Source organism: Hipposideros armiger, unplaced genomic scaffold (assembly GCF_001890085.2).
Source record: "Hipposideros armiger isolate ML-2016 unplaced genomic scaffold, ASM189008v1 scaffold_177, whole genome shotgun sequence".
Lineage (NCBI taxonomy): Eukaryota > Metazoa > Chordata > Mammalia > Chiroptera > Hipposideridae > Hipposideros > Hipposideros armiger.
The window spans coordinates 1,961,297-1,985,740 of NW_017731527.1; the positions used below are offsets into that span (position 1 = coordinate 1,961,297).

Below are 24,444 nucleotides of genomic sequence, written 5' to 3' on the forward strand. Positions count from 1 at the left end.
GAGGGCAGTGTCACTGGCCCTCATATGTGGGATCCGAACCGGGGCCCTCTGGCATCCCAAGCGAGTTCTCAACCATCGCGCCACTCGGCCGGCCCCCAAGTCACTTCTGATTACAGCAAACTACTGCTTGGGAAACACTGACCAAAGTGTTAACATCTCTTAAAATGTGTATACATTTTATTTTGCACCGCTGGTATATATAATAGTTATGACGAATTAAATATCCATACATACGTGTGTGTATGCACATACATGGATATACAACATACTAATAATTCTTGATGTGCAAATGTAAAATTATGTTAATGGAATGTGCTTAGTAAATTTGCAATAAACTTTAGTGGTCATCTTTGGAATGTACTTTTGCTTTGGTTACATCTTTAGTCCCTGAAACTGCATATATTATTTGTAAATCATTTACTTTGGTAAAATAGTTAGCAAACTGTACTTTTAATAACCAAAATTAATCTTTTTTGGTAAGAGCTATAAAATTATTTTGTCAATATATTGGAAGCACTGCATAATATGAGGACTGACTCAAAATACCATTCTCCAACTAATCTTCAGCTTTCTACAATAAAACACTAAGGTATTTTCAGAAATCTTTGTTAGTTATACATTATCAGTAGGAAAGTCCACTCCTACCACTTTACTTTCCAATTTACCTGAAACTAGGCTTTATTTTTAATCCAACCTTATTTTGCATTTCCTTTAGTATGTGGATCCTCTGGTTCAGGCAGACTGATTCTTCAATGTTTTATATATATATATATATATATATATATATATATATATTATACACACACACACACGTATATATCAATATTTTACCCTTTGCCTGTGTTTAAATGGCTTTCTTCTACTTCTTTCCTTATTTAAATCCCAAACGCCATTGTAGGTAGAAACAAGAAGCCGTCCTCACTCACTTCATCTACAGTAGCTGCTTCACTTCTTTAATATTTTTTCCCTATTCATAAGATTCAGAACCACATTAAAAGGACTTACATTTCATAAAAATTTAGACATGCGCAAAGAAGAAGTTGACTGCGGCTGATTACGCACTACTACAGAGGGATTTTTGGATTCTGGATCCCTGGCAAACTTTGAAAATGGAATATATCCTGGGAAGTGCAGAGATGGTTTGAAGGAGGCGACTGGAAGCCTAACCTAGGTATAGATGAGCACTGATCATTCAATAAATGGCTCTTGAATGAATGAATGAAAATGATGTAAATTAAGTTCTACTGTTACCACCTAAGCTATACATTTTAGTCCACAGAAGAATAAAAGGCAATATAACACTGGGTTTGGAATAAGAAAAGCTGGGTTCAAGTTGCTGCTTTCCCTTCCTAAGATTTGTGTGCCAAAGGCATGTTTAATAAACTCTCTGAGTCTTATTTATATTAGCTGTCAAAGAAAAATAATCATTATAAATAAGAAAAGACAATTAAAAGAAATTTGTAAAGCTATAAATTCTTTAGCAATAAATTTATTATTATTGTAATGCATCCTTTATTTTAAGTACTAAATGAGAAATTAATTGAGAAAGCCAAAACCATTTAAGGAAACCAAATATTTTTTCTAAATATTGTCTACATGAGGAAATCTCTTGGCATATTCATTTTATAAATGGCTATTTTTCAATAAGAATGTGACCTCTTTCATCTTTTTTTAAACCATAAGATAGATTAGAAAGCTAGGTAGCAGAGGACTGCCTTGGCCTCTTGTGAGAGAGCAGTAAGATCTAAAAGGAAAAGGACAGAAAACTTAGGAAAATCTCTAAGAAAAGCAGTATGTATTGCTTGAGTTGGCTGGCATGTGGAAAGTACTCTGGTTCTGGGATTATCTGACACAAAGAAAAGGAAGATAATTCTACCTTGGAGTTGTTTGAAGTTATGCAACAGCAACATAAAACATACAACAATAACAAACAATATAAACAACAAGTACTATTCTTTAACAGTATAAACTACTTACTATATGCTAGGCAATATATCACATGCTTTACATGTATTTTTACTAATTTCTTTCTCATTGAAACTATATGAGAAAAACATTAGTATTCCCATTTTTCAGATAGTAAACTCATTCTTAGAGGTTTAATGATTCATCCAAGGTTACACAAGTTATATGTGATGGTGGTATTGGGATTTTAAAACTAAGTTTGTCTGATTTCAAAGAATACATGTTACAAATATTATAGCAACATTGAAAGAGAAATATCTAGAAAAGTTCAAAGGCTGAAAGAGTTTTATAGCTGCAGCCCATAAACTACTCTCTAGATTTGGCTTGCAAGGCTAAAAGAAATACTTTAGCTTTAATAAGGTGACAAGTTTTTGAGAGAGAGACAGAGAAAGCTAGGGGAAAAAGAGCTTTCAAAATACCAAAGCTGCAAGTGGTTGGCGCAGGGCCATGGAGGCCTAGGACCCAATGACTTTGAAGGTTAAAAGAATTCTATAAAAAATAGGCTATGCCAAGTTTTTTAGTGAAGCAACTCTTAAAAGTAGGTTTCTTATAAGCTGAGCTAGTTAGGCCATGTGCCTAGATTCTAGAGATTTCAATATTTTACTTCAATTGATTCTTCTGTTACATCTATGTGTAGGTGGCAATTATAAAGAACACTTTTATTAAGTACTTATAGGACAGGTATTGTTCTAAATGCTCTACATTTGATCCTGAAGACAATTCTACAAGGTAGGTACTTCCATTATTATTCCCATTTTAAGAATGAGGAAATTAAATCGTGATTCGTATCCAGTCAAATTGACGTCAGATCCCACACTCACTCTTTACTATTATATTAAGCTAATGTTATAGTAAACTAATAAGTACAATAATTAGCCAAGTAGTATTGTTATTTAATTAAAAAATATTTTTCTAAAATGGCTTGTTGTAAATTGTCACTTAGTGAACAGACTTAGAGATCTGTAGTTATTGACAACTAATTGGAATTACAGTGAGAATATCCTTAGTTCAGTTTCTTTTTTTTAAAGATTTTATTGGGAAATTGGGAGAGGGGAACAGCACTGGGGAATCAGGGGAAGGGGAACAGACAAGTTGCTGTCCTTTTTTGTTCTTCAGTCTAGTTGTGGAGGACGTTGCTTCACTGGCCCATGTTGGTATTGTCATTGCGCTCTTCCCGGGTGAGGTGGATAGGTCGCCGGCCTCTGGATGGTCGTCCACGGCAGCTCTTGGAAGCTCACACTGGCTGCCGGCCACTCACACTGGCTGCAGGCCACACACGGTAGCTTTATGGCAGCTCACTCGCCTGAGACTCATGGCAGCCTAGCTCCAGGTTGAGCTGTTGTTCACCATCTTATCTATAGAGGGCAGTGTCACTGATCCTCATGTGGGATCCAAACCAGGGCCCTGCTACTCAGAGCTGGCCTCACAAGCCAGCTCTTAACCAACATGCCACTCAGCTAGTCCTCCTTAGTTCAGTTTCTTAGAGAATGTGCTAAGAAATAAATTCTATATAATAATTTTTATACTGTAAAAATCTATGATTCAATGTCACATAAATAAAAGATGAAGCTTGTGTATTTCAGGGTAGTTGCTAATTTATTATTTATGTTTTAACATTCAGATGATGCATTATGAAGAGAAACTCTGATATTCTGTATATCAGAATATCAGAAAAAAAAGACAATTTTTTGTTGTTTTTGTTTTAGTAGGTTTGTTCCTTTTATCTACACTGCTCCAAACAAAGTGATATCTTATGAGATTAAAATGAATATAGGGTCGGCCGAGTGGCTCAGTTGGTTAAGAACGTGAGCTCTGAACAACAGGGCCACTGGTTCGATTCCCACATGGGCCAGTGAGCTGTGCCCAAGCTGAGCTGCCACTGAGCTTTCAACAGGTGGCAGCATGGCTCAGCTGGTGAGAGCATGTGCTCCTAACAACAAAACTGCCTGTTCAATGGTGGGCTATGCACACCTGCAACTATGACTGAACTCAGTACCTTGAGCTGAGCTGCCACCCAGATGGCTCAGTGGATACAGCATGTGCTCTTAACAACAAAGCTGCTGGTTCGACTCCCGCATGGGATGGTGGCTATGCCCACCAGCAACTAAGGCTGAACTTGGCACCTTGAGCTTAGAGGCCACCTGCTGCCGACAGGCAGCCAGATGGCGACTGGCGCACTCTACAACTAAGATTGAAGAACAACAACTTGGCTGGTCCCCCTCCCCAATTCTCCACCATTGTTCCCCTTCCCTAATTCCCCAATTAAAAAAAAAAAAGTATTTTAAAAAAATGAATATAGCCTTATTCATTATTATGTATAGCACAGGTTGATTCCTTCTGAAATGTAATACATATGTTAAAAATTGATGTAATTAATGCATAATGTCAATATTGCAAAAAATATGTATTAGGTGAATAAACCTGAACTATTCCTTTCTTAATAATATTGATTAGAGCAACCTTTCAGTGTCAAGATTCTATAACCAGGTAAGGAAATTCAAACCCTCTAAGAACTTTAAAGCTCGAAAAATATTTTTAAATTAGACATTTTAAATTATTATTTCAAAAACAAATTAAAATTTGTCAAAATGAACTTGCACATATTAATGAATTTAAATGACTGGGATCTAATAATACCAAGTATCTGGATGAAAAGTGTAAATCAGAGAATCATTTTGAAGTTTTCATTTATCTGGAGAGTACTACCTTGATCATTGAATTTTTCACAGTCATTCAAATATTGACATTGTATGTATATAACCATAATATCATTGAGTAATAAATCTCTTTCAAGAATAACTTAGCGTTGATAATGAAGTATAACCTAATTTGTTGACTTTTGAGGTTTACTGTACTTTGGGGAAATTAACAAAATATGATATCAAATAAAACATCTTTTATACTAATATACTACAATATTTTAAAAGAAATTTCAAAAACCTTGGGGTATAAGTTAAGTGAAAAGTTTGAAAAAAATTAGGCTCTATTATCCCCAAATACACAAGATATAGGTATTTTTAGTGTTGACATCTTTTCAGAGAGAACTGAAATGCACTTCCTATTGAAACCATGATAAAGGTAATAGATGTATGCGACAGATTTACAAATGTAAAAAGCCATCATTAATAAATATAAACTGTCATCTATTTAATGAAAATAGTTTTTTAAAGCATGGTTTTGACAGTATAATATTATCTAAGGTCTGCTATTTTAAAAAAGTTTCCTTTAAAAATTAACTTTACCTACATTTATTAAATCAATGACAGAAGTCCAGAGTATACCACTTTGATATATAAATCCAACTTTTTACAATTAGCCTAAAATTTTTTTTAGAACTAAAAGATCAAAGAATTCAATGTGATCCATCAGGGGTGGGAGAGTAGACCATTTAGTCATAGAATATAATTGAAATAAAACTGATGCTGTTAATTTTAGAAATAATTTAATTTTGTTTATATCAAAAGAAGGCATTTAAGGAAAACAAAATTGCAATATACATTTTTTTGGGCAGTTCTGGTTGCTGGCATTCTACCCCCTATATGTAAAAGAATGCTTGTTGGCATTAGGTTCCATCAATTCATTTGTGATTTCTAAATTAATTCTGAAGGAAACCACAACTTACTTGAAGATCCCGCTGAGTGTCTGTGTGCCTGATTTTTTTTCTCTCTCTTCACAGACAAAGCACTTCCACTGGTCATGGAAAAAAGGTCTAAATCTGTGTCTTCTCTGCTTACAAGTTGTGCCTGGGAGCAATGGGAGAGAATGTATACAATCATGAAACAAAATATGGCATTTTCTGAATGCAGCTCACATTACCTCAAATAAACAAACAGGCTCTGTCAAACAACCTTCTTCAAAATGATACCACAATCCTTTATTGCTGCCCAGGCAGAACAAATGCACTATGTCAAAGCATTTTTTGCAAATAAGAGCCGATTTTAAAATTGAGGTTTGCTATTTGAGTCTGTACAACAAAAGAAAACATTTTAGTACAGTAATTTTGACAAAAATCAATCTTAAAGGCAACTGATGAAACTTTACACAGCTTAACATCACTTACTTACCAAGAATATTATTTAATTCTTAATTGAATGTTAGAAGTGTCATATTGGATTATTTTCTGCAGTATTTATATTTCACCACCTGTCAGTATTATTTTCTCAATAAAATTCCCTGAAATATCTTTCATCCCACAATTGTATACTATAAAGTCACAAAAGATCTACACCTTCTCATTACAATAATTATTAATATACAAATACTATACATTAAGTCTAATTTGAGGGTAATACTAAATACATAGAAATTTCAAGATATATTATTTTAAGGACATAAAGATTACGTAATTTATTTCCTCTAAAATTACCACTTGATTTTTATTACTATCTTGGACTGAAGCTAAGAGTTGAAATAATTGCTTCTTGCCTGTAAAATATTGTTTTACATAATGTCTAGTATCATTAAGTAAGGATTTATCAGGATTCAGCCCTGAAGTAGGGGAAAATGCCATAAAGGAAAGCAAAGCAGCCTTAAAGTAGCTGGGATTTAGCCCAAACCACAGGATGTTTGAAATCCTGTGAGAAAGCATTGTCCTTAATTTTTGACATGAGAAAAATTTAAATAGAGCAAAATAAAGCCATAAAATCATCACTGTGGTTCAAAAGCTGTTCCCATATGATGAGCTAGGAAAACTCACGGAAGCAGAATCTAAAGATTGTCCTTTTTCAAATTTAGATGTTTGCTCTTCTTCACATCCTCCTCCCCGCCCTTACATGTGTGAACTTCTCATGGTTCAGTAAGCAAGTCTGTTATTGTTGAATTCAGAATCGTAATCATTGTATAATATCAGTCACATTTTCATGTATCTGGCTAAGTGATAAATTGCATTGTTAAAAAAAAAACCAAAACCTTGATAGAAAATTGCTTAAAATGAAATAAAGAGCAATCAGCTTCCACCTGAGATTAGTATGAAAAGTGTTACACATTCTTTCTGAATTTTATTTCAATTAGTACACAAGAGTACGTGTTTAATGTTCCCATTAGAATAGCTTCATTAATACTAAGACTTAAAAAGAACCAGTCAAGAATAAGGGGGAAATAGCAAAGCAATACCACAGTTGTGGTGAGACCAGTTACAAATTAAGGAAAAACATGTTTGAACACATAGGGACCCACCTGCTGGTTAAAGAGGCTACAACTATAAGCCTCAAGATTTTAAAATCAGGATTTATTTGCTTCAATTCGGTGACATAATTTCACTATGCCTAAATAGAAAGTAGAAATCCCACCCCCTCCAGATAAGACAACATCTACATGTTCAGAAAATGCTTGTGAATACATGCCTTCCAAAATCTTGTTATAATCTAAGCCATTAACATCCAAAATATGAGTTCTTCTGAAATAGAAAACAATATCAATTACTATTTGGGCCAGATTAAAACGGGGATTCAAGTTTAGAAGTGAAATTTAACAGTAATACACGATTTCACAGTGGTGCCACCTAGCTGCTCAAACGCAAACCAGAAATTTTTAGAGGGCCTATTCATAAGTCCATTAGTGATCTGACACAGCCACCTGTGCATTAATATTCAGATTCTATTTTTGAAAACATTGGCTTTCAAATTGAACATCATTCTTCCTCTTACTGTTAACAAATAGAGACATCATAAAGAAAATACATCTGTTCTTCTATATCATGCAAAATGGACATACTTAAAAATTGAATACAACTGAGCATGTTTTTAACACTAATTCTACAAAAACTATAATATTTCATTCTAAAACACTGTAACTTTAAACGTTTTGTATAGTTATAACACAGACAGTTTCAAGTTAATGTCAGATAATTTTCTCATGTGCAATTCAATAGAAAGTATTTATTAAACAGTAATTGCAAAATTGTTTTAGGTCTTTGTTTTCTGAACAGGTCACATAGGTAGCCCCATCTGCCAGGTTTGTAATACTTTTGCTCTGTATTTTCACAATGAAATGAGGGGTATGAATTTTGGAACATGACTTCTAAGCATCTGGATCCTGATTCACATCAAACCCAGGCAACTTAGTTAAAAATAGAGAATCTCCTTGTTTAATAAAGAACAGGGAGTTCCTCTTTATTGATTGTTTTCATAAACAAGATTTTATTAAATACTTTTAAAATTTTGTATTTTTAGAAGTTAAGACTATACCACATACATAAAAATGAATACCTATTTACTTATCATCCAGATAGCTTTTAAAAAGAGAAGTAAAATGTTATAAAGTGAAGTGCATTCATAAGCTATCTTACAGTATTTCTATATATAGGTATTAAAAAAATTAAGAGTATTTCTAGATATATGAGTGATTTGAAACCATTTTTATTTTTGGCTGCACAAAGCTGAATTATGCATACCCCTCCATTCATAATACATTATCATCATCGCACAAACCCCTTTTTAACAATTTTAAAAATTAAATGTATTATGGTGACAGTGGTTAATAAAATCATACAGTTTTAAATGTACAATTGTGTAATACATCATCTATATATTGCATCGTGTGTTCAGCACCCAAAGTCAAATCTCCTTCCATCATCATATACTTGACCCCCTTTACACTTTTCTACCACCTCCCTCTCCCCTTACCTTGTGGTAACCACTAAACTGTGGTCTGTGTCTATCAAACCCCTTTTCTTATATAATAAGGCAGAGGCCTCGTTATATAACATATGTGGGCAGGGAAGGCAGTTTAACTGTTTTATAGAGCTATAACTTACATGCAATGAAATGCACAGGCCTTACACATGAAGTTCAATCATTTAAAATAAATTTATTTTGAAGTAATTTAAAAATCCATAGAAGTTGCAAAAATTGGTACTGAAAATTCCCTATAGCCTCCACCCAGCTTGCCCCAGTATCTTATATAACTGAAGTGTGATGAATAAAACCAGGAAATTGATATGGGTGCAATAACATTACTAAAGGAGAGACTTTATTAAAACTTCACCAATTTTTCACATGTGCATTTTTTTGGGTTTGTTTATACTATTATGGCATTTTATCACATGCATAAATCATGTAACTACCACAGCAATCCGGGTCAGAGCTGTTGAGTCTTCTCAAAAAAACTCTACTGCTCTCCTTTTAGCGTCATATCCTCCCCACAGCCTTACCACTGGCAACCATTACTATAATTACATGATTCTGAGAATGTTATGTAAATGAAATCATACAGTATGTAACTTTTCGGGATTGTCTTTTTTTCCCTCAGCATAATGCTCTTGAGATCCATCAATGTTTTCGTATGCATCAAGAGTTTGTTTTTGTTTGTGGCTTTTTATTCATTTTTATTGTATATCCATGGTATATATGCACCACTATTTGTTTATCCTTTCACTCTCTAAATGAGATTTGGGTTGTTCCCAATTTTTGGTTATTACAAATAAAAATACTGTGAATATTTATGTATAGGTTTTTGATTAAACATAAGTTCATTTCTGTAGGAAAAATGCTTAGAAACAGAATTGCTGAGTCATATGTTAATTATATATTTAACTTTATAAAAAATTGACAAACTTTTTTTTCCCATTGGCTGTACCACTCTCAGCAGCAATGTATGAGAGATCCAGTTGCTACACATATTCATCTGTACTTGGTATTGGCAGTATTTTATTTTAACCACTTTAGTAGGTGTATTGCTGTATTATATAGTGGCTTTAACAATTCCCTAGTGATTTATCTAGGTTTAAAATTGTTTCATGTGCTACTTTTAATCTGAGTATTCTCCAGTAAAGTATCTATTCAAGTCCTCTGCTCGTTTTCTAGTTATACTTTTCAGTTCAATTATTTGGTACCGATAACTACTATAAGGGTTAATTTATGTGTCAACTGGATTGGGCCACAGGGTATCCAGATAGTTGACTAAACTATTTGTAGGTGTGTCTGTGAGGGTGTTTTAAGGATATACATCCTTTGTTAGATGTGTATATGTTGGGAAGGAATGGTTTACATGTGGAGGGGTGGGGTCGAGGCTGTTGTATGACCAGAAGAATAAAAAATAAAAGAAGTTACATGACTATACTCATCAGAATGGCAAAAATTAGAAAACTGGGTAATGCAAAGTACTGTTCACAATGTGAAAACACATATGTATGGCTGGTAAAAGTAGAAGTTGATACAGTCATTCTGGAAAGCAATCTGTCAGTTTTTATTAAAGTAGGTCTCTGAATGCACTATTACTCTTCAAGCTCATTATTGGGAAGAAATATATATATATATATATATATTTATATATTAGTATATATGAATATATTTATAATTATATAAACAAACTAGAACATTTTTATATATTTATTTATTTATTTATTATTTTTTACTTTTTTATTTTTTTATTTATTGTTTTTTAGCTGAGCCATCCTGCCACCTGTTGGCAGCTCAGCGGCAGCTCAGCTCGGGCCTGGCATCGAACCGCTGTTGCTCAGAGCTCACACTCTTGAGCGAGCTCTTAACCAACTGAGCCACTCGGCCGGCCCTAGAACATTTTATTTTAAAAAAAAATTCCATTCACCAAAATGTAAAAAAAATGTGGAATACTTCAGAAAAAAATGTTAACATTAAGATGTGCAAGTCCCCTACAATGATAACTATAAAACATTGCTTTAAAAAAAATCAAAGCAATATACCACATCCATAAGTAGGAAGATTCAAATTTTTAAATGTCAATTCTCTCCAAAGAATCTATAAATTCAACATACTGCTAGAGAGCTCTTTAGTAGAAATAGGCAAATTTTAAAATGTATATGTAAATGCAACAGACCTAGAAGAGTCAGTCAAATCTTGAAAAAGAATGTTAAGGTAACTCATACTGACTGATTTCAAGAATTACTATGAAACTCCAGTAATCAAACTGTATGTTATGTGCATAAAGATAGAAAAATAAACCAGTGGTAATGAACAGAGTCCAGAAAAATACCACACTTGTAAGCTTAATTGATTTTCCTTAAAGGGAAAGAATAACTGTTTTCAAAAATAGTGTTGGACAATTGGATATCTACATGGAAAAAAAAATGTGAATCTTGACTTCTACTTCCATCATACTTAAAACTGAATTTGAGAAGAATTATGGGCCCAAATATAAAGTTCAACTTATAAAACTTCTCAAAGAAAAGATAGTAAAGTATTTTCGCAGACCCAGGGTAGGCAAAGATTTCTTAGAACACTAAAATCATAAGTCAAAAAATATATATAAATTGTACTTCATCAAATTTAAAAGCATTTGCACTTAGAAAGATACCATTCAGAAAATGAAATATCTAAAAATCTAACAGTAACAGATTTTTTTCCAGAATGACTGTACTAGCTTCTATTTTCACCAGCCCCTCATATGTTTCCATATTGTTGACAGTACTTTGCATTACCCAGTTTTCTAATTTTTTTTTTTTAAAGATTTTTATGGGGGAATTGGGGGATGGGAACAGTGCTGGGGAATTGGGGGAAGGGGAACAGACAAGTTGCTGTCTTTTTGTTCTTCAGTCTAGTTGTGGAGGACGTTGCTTCACTGGCTCAAGTTGGCACCATCACTGCGCTCTTCCCGGGTGAGGCAGATCAGTCACCGGCTTCTGGATGGCCGCTCACTGTGGCTGCTGGCCGCTCACGCTGGCTGCCGGCTACACACGGTAGCCCATGGCAACCCACTGCAGCAGGGGCTGCAGCCTACACCATTGCCGGTGACTCACAGCAGCCCAGCTCCAGGTTGAGCTGTTGTTCAGCATCTCAGCTGTAGAGGGCAGTGTCACTGGCCCTCATATATGGAATCCGAACTGGGGCCCTCTGTCATCCCAAGCCAGCTCTTAACCAACGCGCCACTTGGCCGGCCCACCAGTTTTCTAATTTTTGCCATTCTGATGAGTATAGTCATGTAACTTCTTACTTTTAATTTTTATTCTTCTGGCCATATAACCGAGCATTTCTTTCTATCCATTTATGCATTTGGGCATCATCTGTGTGAACTGTCTATGTATACTGGATTACCTGACTTTATATTATTTACTTGCAGTAGTACTTTTCATATTTACATATTAAGCTATTGCTCATTTTAGGCACTGGAAATCGTTTTTCCATGTCTACAATCTGTTAACCTTTTCTACAAAATCCTTCATAGGAAGGAATATTTAACACAGTCCATCAACTTTTTGTGATATAATTTGTACTATATGTATATTTTTAAAGAAATCTTTCTTTGCTGCTAAGTTGCAAAGGTATTCTTTTTTATTTGATCAGTTTTATAGCTTTACCTTTCACATTTGAGTCCTCAAAGCTTCTGAATTCCATTTGACTATTATAAAAGGTGTATGTGATCTACATAGAGTCCTGATTTTTTTAATGCTAGTTTACTGAATGGTATTTACTAAGCAATGTGAGCTTTCCCACTTTTATCATATATTACATTCCACTATAACTTATAGGTCTGTTCCTGAACTCACTATTCATGTCCATCGGTCTATTTATCCACGCCCGTGCCAGCACCATAAAGTTTACTTTAGCTTTGCACTAAGTCTTTATATCTTGTGACACCAGTTGGTCTTCATTTTCAAAGTGGACTTCTATAATCTTGGGTTTTTATTCATCAATACACATTTTAGAATGAGATTTTTCAAGTGAAAAATCTAAAAAAAAAGCAGCTGTAAACTTTTGTTTTGAATTGCTTTTAATTTATAGATTTGGGCACAATTGACACATTTTCATATACTTAGTTGTTGCATCCATGAATGAAAAACTTACTGAGTATAGTGGTTATTATGATATCACACTCAAATAATTTTTAACAACTGAGTCAGATTCCTCCAGCTGCTGAGAAAATTGAAACGTGGTGGCGCTCAGCTGAGTTCTTCTCTGGAAATTCTCCATTGCTGAAGAGAACTGCCTTGCCCAAGTTACACCCTCTCCTCAGGCAATGCAGGAGCATAAAATCCTGGGCCTCTTGCCTCAAACTGGACCAATTCAAAAGGGCCTTCCCATCATCAGATCTCACTACCTCTACTGCAACTGTACTGCAGTTCACATTTTCTCTCTGCTCAATCCTGCTTCTTTCATTGCTCAAAGTAGTTGTTCCTGAAAGCCTTCAACACTAAATGTCCTGCACTCAAATATCAAAATCTCAGAGTATGATTCCTGGGGAACCTGAACTATGACTATTTCTGTAGGAAAATCCTGGAGTTTGGGGAGATACATTTAATCAGTAATATAATTGTCTAGATCAGTGATGCACCTTCTCATCTATATTTGGAAATAAGTAAAATGGTATTTTATTTTCATTTTTCTCATTCCTGTCAGTTACACAATATGCTTTGATCTTGTTTGGAAGACAGAGATGTTATCAAAACCCAGCATTTGAATATTTCATTGTTTTATTCTGCCCCCATTCTTGAAAATTAGTGAAGTAGATGATATTTATATTTATCCCTAATATTAAGAAATGACTCTACTGTTATTTGGTATGCATTGTTTCTGATATGATGTCAGTTGTTAATCTAATTATTGCTCTTTTGTAGATAATCTTTCAATTCACTAATTCTCTCCTTTATCGTACCCACTTCAGAGTTTATTTCAATAATATTTTTTATTTCCAGAATTTACAACAGACTCATTTGTTTATCTACCTGTCCTCTAATTAAAATTTGATTAATTTTGTTTTATAATTTACTGTCCTTTTATTATGGCTGTTATTCTTATGTTTTTGAGGATGTTACAGTACAGGCAGTTGCAGGTTTTCCCTTCCTCTTTGTTCTGGCCTGGTCCCTGGTGTGCAATTATTTGTGTCCAGTTCCCCAGCACAGGTAGGGCAAGGTAGGGTGCTTTCAGGCCCCAACACTGCAAGATTTCTACTCTGGGCCTTTGGTTAGCTCAGTATCCTTTTGGCATAAGTCCTTGCTTGATCCCTTCTTGTCTACATACACACACACACACACACACACACACACACACACACATCTGTGTTTATGTCCTACTACCATTTTCCTTGCTTTGTGTTCAGCTGTACTTCTTCAATATGAAAAAAACGCATCTATCACTGATATGAATTTGTCATATATTTGCATGTAGTATAATATAGTGTATATGAAGGAAGGGGATTAATGCTAGAGCATTAATCTCATACAACCATTTTGATTAATAATACCCAATCCATTTTCATTCATTTTTAGAAGTACATTAAATGTAATATTACTTCTTTATCCTGGCATTACTTGGCACTTTTATATTCTCCATTCTTGCTCTGAAGTGGCCACCCAACAATATGTGAGAAAGTATTAGTCAGTAAGATGTATGGCATTAATAGACAGAAGTGCCAATTCTCCCATGGCAGTCTCTATGCCACTGTGCCAGAGGGATCTCGATTAAAATGCAAAAAAAATATTTGTACAGTGATTATTTCAAATCTATAATCTATAAATATATCCATAAACAGATTAATTTTAGCTATTACCCTAATTTTTCTCTTCTTTCAGGAAAACCCCTTAAATGATTTGTTCATGAGAATGATTAATGCAAGTGTTCTGGGTAGCATAATGCTAGTTTCTATTAGAAAGTATATTTTTTTTATACTAAACTCTACATGGAAAGCTAAATTATAATTGGTTTTCATGGTGAAAACAGAATTTGAGGAAGGAATAACGATTAGTTGATATAAATGGAAAGCGTCAAAAAGTTAGGATTATCTGATGCATCCATTTTCACCAGCCAAGGAGGCCACACAATTTTGTCATTGGTCAGGGTACCCTGTTCTCTGGAAATTTCTGGAAGCACACTGAAAATTTCCTGTTTGTGGGCTCCATTGCTATAAGCTTCATATTGGTCACTCTCCTTTTGTTAAGACAGTCCTCCTTCTAATAGCATATAGTACAACTGACTTTAATAATGTACATACAGTTATACAGTCTCGTGCCTATACTCTAGTAACTATGTGTACAGCTTGTTTTCTTCCTAAAGCTCTGATAATTTATACATCACTATTTAGAGCAGTTGAATTAACCTTACTTGTTAATGTTTATCTGGTTTAATTCTCTAAGTTGTGAGGGTACTTTGTTCTTTCGCTCAAATATTCTATCCTTTGAAACTACTCCAAGTAATTTCATCATGCAATTTCCCATTTAATTTTATTTTAAGTACTGTAGCTAATATTTTTAAATCTGCCATGTAGAAATAATATTTTAAAGTAACATATTTTAAAATTATATTGCAAATGGAGAAAACATTATTTTAATATTTAGCATTTTGACATTATCCCAAATACAGTTGTGATATTTTCATAATTTACACTAATTTATGAACATATTTTAAAGTACCATTTATTGAGTACTGTAACTTTAAACACATTTATCTGTAACTTTAAACACATTTCTTACCACAAGCTGAACTCTTCCACCATTAAGTACATCTGGATCTAACTCAGGCAAGAAATGATTGCTGCAGAGTGACAAAAACAGAAATCACATAATTACATAAATTTAGAGGAAGATTGTGAAAGAAAAGTTCAATGAAAAGTTTGGGAGACATCAGTAATTTATAAAATGGGAATAGTAGTATTCTTAAATTAGGTTACATGTAAAAACATATACAAATCTACATCTTTCCATAGTCACGTTTACATTCAATTTGACATAAAAAATACATAAAATAATATTTAAATTTCTAAATAACACTGTAATGCTACTCTTTTTTGCCAAACATAAAACACATACAATAAACAAAAATGTGACAGTACCAATAAGAGCTAATCAATTATTATAAAACAAATGTTTTATTTACATTTACCTATATATCTTACTTGTCTCATGAGAAAGGCAAAGCTTCCTATTTTTAAAATAGCTCTAGTGTGGTTTAATAAATTATACTAATGCTCATAATTAACTTTTGTTAAAAGCTAGAACATTAACATTTGATTTTTCAAGAGCTTCCATTCTTGAAAACAAAATTTCCTAAAATATTAATACCTATTTCTTTATATATTATATTTTCAAAAGAGGAAATCCATAAACAATTGCCTATTACATCATATATTTAAATATAACTTATTTAGGAGTAAGGGATATTGTTAAAGTGTAAGCATAACTAAACTACATCCTGAAAATGTTTTGCTTTTATTTTTCACATTATCTACACTAATGTTTAAAAATCTCTGAATCAGACCTCTCATATCTGGTTAATATGTATGGGAAGTTATGGGTTATACTATATTTATTTATAGTTCTAAGAATTTCATCTTATGAATTACATTAAATTTATCAATACAACATAATTTACCCTTGTAGTAATTAGAATACTTAGTAAAATAAAAAATTCTCAAATGTTGATTGCTTTATTCCTATTGTCTCTGCTCATATTGAAATGGGATATAACAATCCAAGATATAAAATGTTTTAATTTCACTTTCATTCTTCACTTTCTTTTCCATATTTTTAAATGTATTAATTACACTGGTAAAATTGACGACATGAAGTTTTCAATTCATATATATATATATATACATATATATATATATGTATATATATATATATATAAGGTTTCACTTTTTATATATGTTAACTTGCTGTTAAATTAAATTCTAGCCCTCATAATTTTAGGATTTTGTTTGTTTATTTGTTACTCATTTACATAGTAATTACTCACAATGCCTGGAAACATTTCCAAAGTATCATCTACATTTAGATTCGATATTGGCTTATATATTTAATAAATGCTTAAAATAGCACATTTTTTACTCTTTTGTAGATATATGTAGCTTAAATGAAAGTCTTGAAATTTATGTCAAAAAGTTATCTCTAGACTTTTAGTTCCTTGAAACTGGTTCAGTGGTCATGCACATATATGCTTTATATTACATTTTATTGGCTGAATTTTGTTCCCTCAAAATCCATGTGTTGAAGTCCTAACCCTCGATACCTCAGAATGTGACTGTATTTGGAGAGAGGGTTTTGAAAGAGGTAATTAAGGTAAAGTGAGGTCATATGGGTGGACCCTAATCCATGACTAGTGTCCTTAAAAGAGGAGGAGATTAGAACACAGATAACACAGATGGAGGAATGATCACGTGAGGACACAGGAAGAAGGTGGAGAGGGCAACCCAAGGAGCGAGACCTTCAAAGAAACCAAACTTGCTGACTCCTTGATCTATAAACTCCAGAACTGTGAGAAAACAAATCTCTGCTGTTTAAGCCACCCAATCTGTGGTATTTTGTTATAGCAGCCCTAGCAAACTAATTCATATATTAATGTAACTAAAATTAATTGACCGTATTTGTTGCTAAATATGACATTTAATATCCTCAACTTTGTAGGCTCACCTCTGTTCTGTGAGATAGATATTATCATGTCACTACAAAGGAGAGGAAGCTGACCATTGAAACATCATTAAAAAATTAGTTACACGACTGGTAAAGTGGCAGCATCAGGACTGAATTACAATTTTAACTGGCAAATATAAATGATAACAAAAATAACACAAAATAAAATACAACCCGCAATACATATGATATTTATAAACAGTTAATGAACACCATGCACTTTACTTTACAAAGTAGTATCATTTGCGTAGTTCATCTGTTGTTTTTAAGCCTTACCGAAACAGAGTTCTCAAACATTTCAGGGTGAAAAATATAAAGAGCGATTAAAACTATCCTATATGAGTCCTTTTTATAACCTGGCATCCTGGTCTATTGGCTTTTGGCTATAAAGTCATATTTGCTTTAGCACAATTAACCTAGGTTTCACTTTTCAAGATGTGTTTACAATACAAAAATCTAATTTAAAGGAAATGACCTCACCATTCTGTATTTCTGGAACTAGTTGTTTCAGGAATTGCAACCTGTGTGTGAAGCCATTGGTATGTATATTCTTTACTCCTTTCTAATTTTTCATGTGACCTGGTATTCTTGTAGATAAATTCTTCTTTCTTACCTGAGAACAAAATATGGAAATTTTATTTATTTAAAGACATCAAATTTTGTCCATGCAGTTCTGTCTAGGCTAACAATTTTATCTCCAAAAAGGAAAAAAAAAATAGAACTCAGTCAGGAGACCTAAATCACCTGTAAGAAAATGTCAGTCACTTATAGATCAAGTATTTTTCCTGCTTAAGTCAACCCGACCTACTTTGGAAAAAAAAAATGTTTTAAAACAACCAACATTTTATATATTTTTTTACAATTAGAATTGCAAATTATTTTTGGTAGACAGTAGAATCCTTGTATAAAAAGAATATCTGTCCACTATAGTATCTTTTCAGGCTTATTTTAAATCCCAAGTTATTTTTATACTAGTTTTATCCATATGTAGAATTTATAAATTATATTGAGAGTATTTGAAATGGAATTTTAATTTTATATAAACTAAGCTTGGTTTGTATAAGATAATATAATATTTTACGCTAGAAATACAATGTATGTTAGGGTTAGGTAACCTGTGCTTATGCCACACCAGGTATTTCAAAGATGGAGGGGGGAAGCACAACAATAAAGATGTTTATAGAAAATATGCAAGAGAGGAAATTGTATATTGTAAGACTACAATGTAATGTCTATACAACCCTTATATTTAAATGTAAAATATATTGGGTTGTCAGAAAAGTCATGACATATTTTGTCTGTGTTTTTCAAAGGTCATTTATTTATACAAAGAACAAAGGTCAATCAATAATATATTGCCCATTTTGTTCAATAACCTTTTGCCATCTTTCAGTGAGCTTCATAATTCCTCGTTCATAGAAGGACCTGTCATTATTTGTCAAAAACTGAACAAGGTGCTGACTTACAGCCTCATCTGAATTGAACGTTATACCACGCAAGGAGTTTTGAAGAGAGCGAAGCAAGTGGAAGTCTGATGGCGCAAGGTCAGGCGAGTATGGTGGGTGTGGCAACACATCCCATCCAAGCTCCAATAATTTTTGACGGGTGATCAAACTTGTGTGTGGTCTCACATTGTCGCGATGGAACACAACTCCTTTACAATTAACAGCTCTGAATGTTTCTGGATGATGGACTCATTCTAACTGTCCAATTGCCAACAGTACACTTTCGAATTGATTGTTTGGTTCCTTGGTAGGAGCTCAAAAAACACAACACCTTTAAAATCCCACCACACTGAGAGCATAACCTTCCTCTGATGAATGTCTGCTTTCGATGTCATTTGAGGCGAATCATCACATTGGGACCAAGACCATTTGTGCACCACATTGTTGTAAACAATCCACTTCTCATCACCAGTCATCAGTCGCTTCAAAAAAGGATGGTTTTCCTCACGTTTAATGAGCATACTGCAGATGTTTATATGCGCTGTCAAATGAACTTCTTTGAATTCATGCAGAACCCAAATATCGATCCCAGCTTATGTATCCCAGCTTCTTCAGGTGGTTGTGAATGCTTGCGTGATGAATGTTCAATGTTTCTAAAATCTCTCATGTCATGTAATGTGGGTTTGACTCAATCAATGTCTTCATTTTGTCGTCTTCAACCTCGGTGGGCCTCTCTGACTGAGGAGCATCCTTGAGATCAAAATCACCAGCACAGAATTTCATGAACCATCATTGGCACTGACATTCTTGGAGAGCGCTGTCACCATAAATTTTATGCAACTTTTCACAAGCTTGATGCACGTTCTTCCCTTTATGGAAGTAAAACAGTAAAATATGGCAAAAATGCACAGTTTGGTCTTCCATCTTCAACTTGTAAAATCTCCAAAACTCAACCAAATTGCTCAATTTTATTTTTAGAATGAAACTAGAACTGTCATCTGTCAAATAACATAGCAATAACATACTTGGTCATCAGAAAAGTAATGTATTTTTCTATGTTTTTCAATGCAAAAATGTGTCATGACTTTCCCATCGAGCCAGTAGATGCGAATGACTCTAGTGCTTCCAAAAATGAACTAGTGCCATCTGTCGCAAATATGCATCATGACTTTTCTGATAACCCAATACACACACACACACACACACACACACACAAATATGTTAAAAAAAATCTGCAGGCATTGCTACTATGATTTCAGAGTTAGACTGAGGACCTGTTGTTTTAGAACCTTCCTCCATGCGCTGAATTTTTAGACTGTTTTTTTGGTGCCATTGCCATATTTAGGGATTTACTAGCTTTGTAGGTTTGATTGGCCATATACTAGAGAAAGGTACCTCTTGAAAATTAACTCATGGAAATCAAACAAGAATGTGATAATGTAAGCCCCAATATTTAAAATATCAATTTATTAATTTGAATTATTCTTTCAGCTTTGCTCTTTTTAAGTAGAAAGTCACCTTATATGAGTTGTTTGGAAAATAAGTGCAGCATGGTGTAAAACCTATTTTGAATGCTTGATGCATGTGCACACACACTCACATGTACATATAATATACCAATTGGGTTGTCGGAAAAGTCATGACACATTTTTGCAATGAAAAAAATAGAAAAAATACATGATGACTTTTCCGACAACCCAATATTATATATGTATAAGCTTAGCATTTGTCATTCTGAGTATGTTGATGATGGTACATCTATCATGTCTTTTTTTTTCCCTTAAAAGTTGCTATTATAGTTGGTGAAATGACTAGTTTTCAATAGAAGATATTGGAGTCAGTTCTTAGGAAAGCTCAAAATCAGAATGTTTATTTTCTATACTCAATGTGATTTAGTAAAATTAACTTTCTGTTACTTCTCATGGCACCACATGTTTCTAAAATGACCACACCCTTTGCATCCTGAGTTTAAGCTAATCCATCCATAGTTGGGATGTTGGAGGAACAGTTACTTCACATGCAAGGGCTGACCATTGAATCCTTCGGCAGACACCATTTTGATAAATGGCCTTATAGATATACAGAGACTATAAAAGAGACTCAGAGGGAAGATTTGGAGCTGTCACACCCAGTTACTGCACAGGATTAAATCTCTTCTCCAGCAGAAACCAAGCATTTTATCTGCTTTCTTGGTTGACCAGACCAGATGTTGAACCATGAGTGCAGTGACAGAAAACAGTGAGGACTCAGTGGCCCTGATAATCAACTGAGCCCACAGCTGGCTTGTGTGTGGTGACATCTGCAAAGGTACCGTTCTTATCTTTCACAATAGAATAGGCACCTCTCCTCCTAAGCCCAATGCCTTCAACTGTGTTCTGGATCCCAAGCATTTCATATAATTTAGGATCTCTTGCCATCAGTTTTTTTATTTTCTTCTGTATTTCCAGTACCTCTCAAAAATGTATTTACACCTTCCCTGCTAGCTATTCTTCTCTCTCTTCTCCCCTAACTAGATAAAGTTCTTGAAATAGTAGACAAAGCCCAGTCTCTGTTGACTCATTACCATTTATGCCCATTGCAATATGGCTTCCTCCCTACACCATTTCACTGGAATTGTTCACACCAAGATCACTAATACTGCTAAATCTTTGGGACTATTTGAAGTTCTTATCTTACTGACTCTTGTATAATATTATATACGTTGTCCACTCCTTCCTTCTTAAAAACCTTATTTGAGTTTTGTTTCATTACAGTCCATGCTTTTCTCCGACCTTTTGTCTAACCCTCAATCTCCATCAAGGGCTCCTCTTCCATTGCCATCCCTTCCATTTCAGGATTCCTTTCTGGGGTTCTATCCTGGACCCATCTTATTCTTAGGCTATACTTTTCCTGTATGAATATTCATTCAAGTTTTTTAATCACTTTTCTTATACACTTCTGAAACATATCCACCCGTAGCCTCTCCACTTAGGTATTCCACGGATAATTTAAATCAATTTGTAAAAAGGCTAAATTGATATATTAGCCCACCTTTTCCAAGTTCCTATCCTGCTACTACCATCATCAGTGTACAACTCAAGAGCCAGGGTGTGTACTGAGCCAGCATTCTTCCTCACCTTCCAACAGCATATTTTACCTCCTACTTATTTTTTTTCAACCTGTGAAATCTCCTGTATTCCCATTGCCGCTATTTTAATTCAGGCTACCATCAGCTCCTCTGAATTACCATAATAACCTCTCACTCACTATGCTTTTTGCTACTCCTCTTGCTCCCATGTATATTATCTCCACGCTGAACACAGTCTTACTAAAGAACACATTTAATTATGTTATTTCATAGGTTAAACTCCTGGGTTCTCCAATGCCTTTGGATAAAGTTCAAACATTTTTACATAGCACACAGGCCTTGCACATACCTTAACACACATCTCTTGGTCCCTGCCTCAATCACCCAGATATATTATAATTACTCAAAACAATCTTTTTTTCCTATAGAACTTATGCTTGGGATTATCCACTTTACCAGTGATATTCTTGCTCAGGTCTTCAAGTCTCAGTTTATAAATTAAATTCTTTGGATAAGACTCTGATCTTCCAATACTGCATTCCTCATTCAAATTAGGTAAAAGATATCCTCCAAAGGATGCTATGGAGAACCCATGACAGCATCTATTACATTATATTTTACTTCCCTATTCATGTGTCTGTTTTACCTACTAGAATATAGGCTATTTAAGTGGTACATAGTAGGATGGTGCTCAACAAAAATTAGTGAAATAAAGGGATAATTGTCATAGTCGGCTAATGTTCTCTCAGTGCCCTGAGAAATGTAGAGCTATAATTTAGATTTTTAGCATATAGACAAGCCTGTGCATTGCATAGGCTAACAGATACCTAAACATGATTAACTTCATTATTATAATACAAACATCAGCTCCAAAAGTCTCAATTAAATTGGAATAAAAATTGACAACCAAAGGTAGCAAATTAAAAAAACAAAAACAAACAAAAAACTACTCTGCTATGTAAGGCTACTTTATAAAATGTTCATAATGTATACAATCCTAGAGAAAAGCAGTTCAGCTTTATAAGAAGTTCACCAAAATAAATAAAGTCTTTAAAAAATTAATGGAAATATAATTTTGTTCACGAAAAGCAAAATTCATTAAACCCAGATGCTTCAAATAAATCAGTTTTCTAAATTTTCAATATAGCATAATATCCTATACAGAGGGAGGTTAAGACTCCATTGTCATTTGGGGCACACAAAAAGAAGCTAATCATTTATATTTCTGTACATATGGCAACTTTCCCATGACTATTTTCTTTTCCCTTAATGGCTTTTCTCAGTAATATAATAATAAAATGTTCTTGGTTTCATGGATAGAGATGAATTCATTTCTTTACCAAAAACTTTTGGAAGACATGGTTGTGTGCTGAGCAAAATGCTTTATGTGATGGAAATATTTTTGGTAACTTTGATAAATGGCTGATTCTATGTATCTTATGGTGGAAATACTAAAAATATGATTTACATTATAAAGTATAAGTGGTCTGTATGTGTTTATTAAAAGAAGTTATTGCATCAGACCTCACAAATAAAGCACAAATAAAATTGGAGCTTGGCATAAATGTTACTCTAACAGAATTTTAAATTCATTAACATCTCTATAAATACTTGTTGATAGCCTGTTTATGGCTTCTTCCTTAACCAATCCAATCTGTTGTTGGAATGTTGACAGCATTGGCATGAAACCAATAATTCTCTAAGAGCCATTTGTGTGTGACAAGCAACATCCCTATTCTTTAAAAATATATTTAAATATATATGCAATTGATCACTAAGGAAAAATGACTTCATGAATAAAGAAGAGGATTGTTGATACGAAAGTTTAAAAACAGAAATTTTGGGAATAGAGCCAAAGTTATACGTAAAGGTGAAAGGCTAACTGCAGCACTAATCACTCCTTTACATATTTCAGTATATTTTACGGCAGCAAGGGTAAAAAAAAAAAACCCAAAAAACAAAACAGTACTAGAATGAAAAATATTTGCTAGTTCCTGACATTTGAATTGATTTTCATAGTTCATCTGTTTGGGGGGTTGTGTAGTATATAGAGTGTATACATTTCCTTTACGAAAGCAATGAAAAATAAAAGTTTGTTGCTAAATTATATCTTTAAAAATATATGATTTTTGCAGACACACTTTTAAATTTTGTGGAATTGCTAAATTTAAGTGAATAGCTATGGAATAACAGAAACACCCTTTTAAAAAGTGGATGTAACTGTGCTTATTAGCCAATTATAATGTGTTCTGTATTCAACTCATGTATAATTCTACCTAAAAGCATATGTTTTGCCATTTATATTGTTCAGTTGATCTGTATCTCCTCATTAATATCTTTACAGTAGAGTTGCAAATACCACATAAAGAGTGGTTCTTTGGTTTCTTTTTTGAAAGCTACATAACTCAAAAAAAAAGTCATAGGTTGGAAAGTCATATAGATATTAATGTATAATGTGTCTCCATGTTTGATGTTAACCAGGGCTGGAACGAGGGTAAGTCAAGGAGGACAAATGAGGTATTTAAGTTAGGCACAAAATTTAAGGTGGTGACAAAAACACACAATAATCAAGATAAATAATATTTTAATGTAATATTTTAACATCAAAATTATGCAAAAATCCATTATAAACAAAATATCAAAATTTTCAA

General features: G+C 33.6%; 1 protein-coding gene across 1 annotated transcript in view; it reads right to left on the reverse strand.

Annotated features, from left to right (window-relative positions):
- LRRIQ1 (leucine rich repeats and IQ motif containing 1) overlaps positions 1-24,444 on the reverse strand; it is a 195,576-nt gene that overhangs the window by 16,858 nt on the left and 154,274 nt on the right. Inside the window, exons 18-20 of the mRNA XM_019652283.1 lie at positions 17,762-17,894; positions 15,344-15,404; positions 5,588-5,708 (exon numbers count right to left, since the gene is read on the reverse strand). Coding sequence (XP_019507828.1) covers positions 5,588-5,708; positions 15,344-15,404; positions 17,762-17,894 — 315 coding nt within the window. The remainder of the gene's footprint in view (positions 1-5,587; positions 5,709-15,343; positions 15,405-17,761; positions 17,895-24,444) is intronic.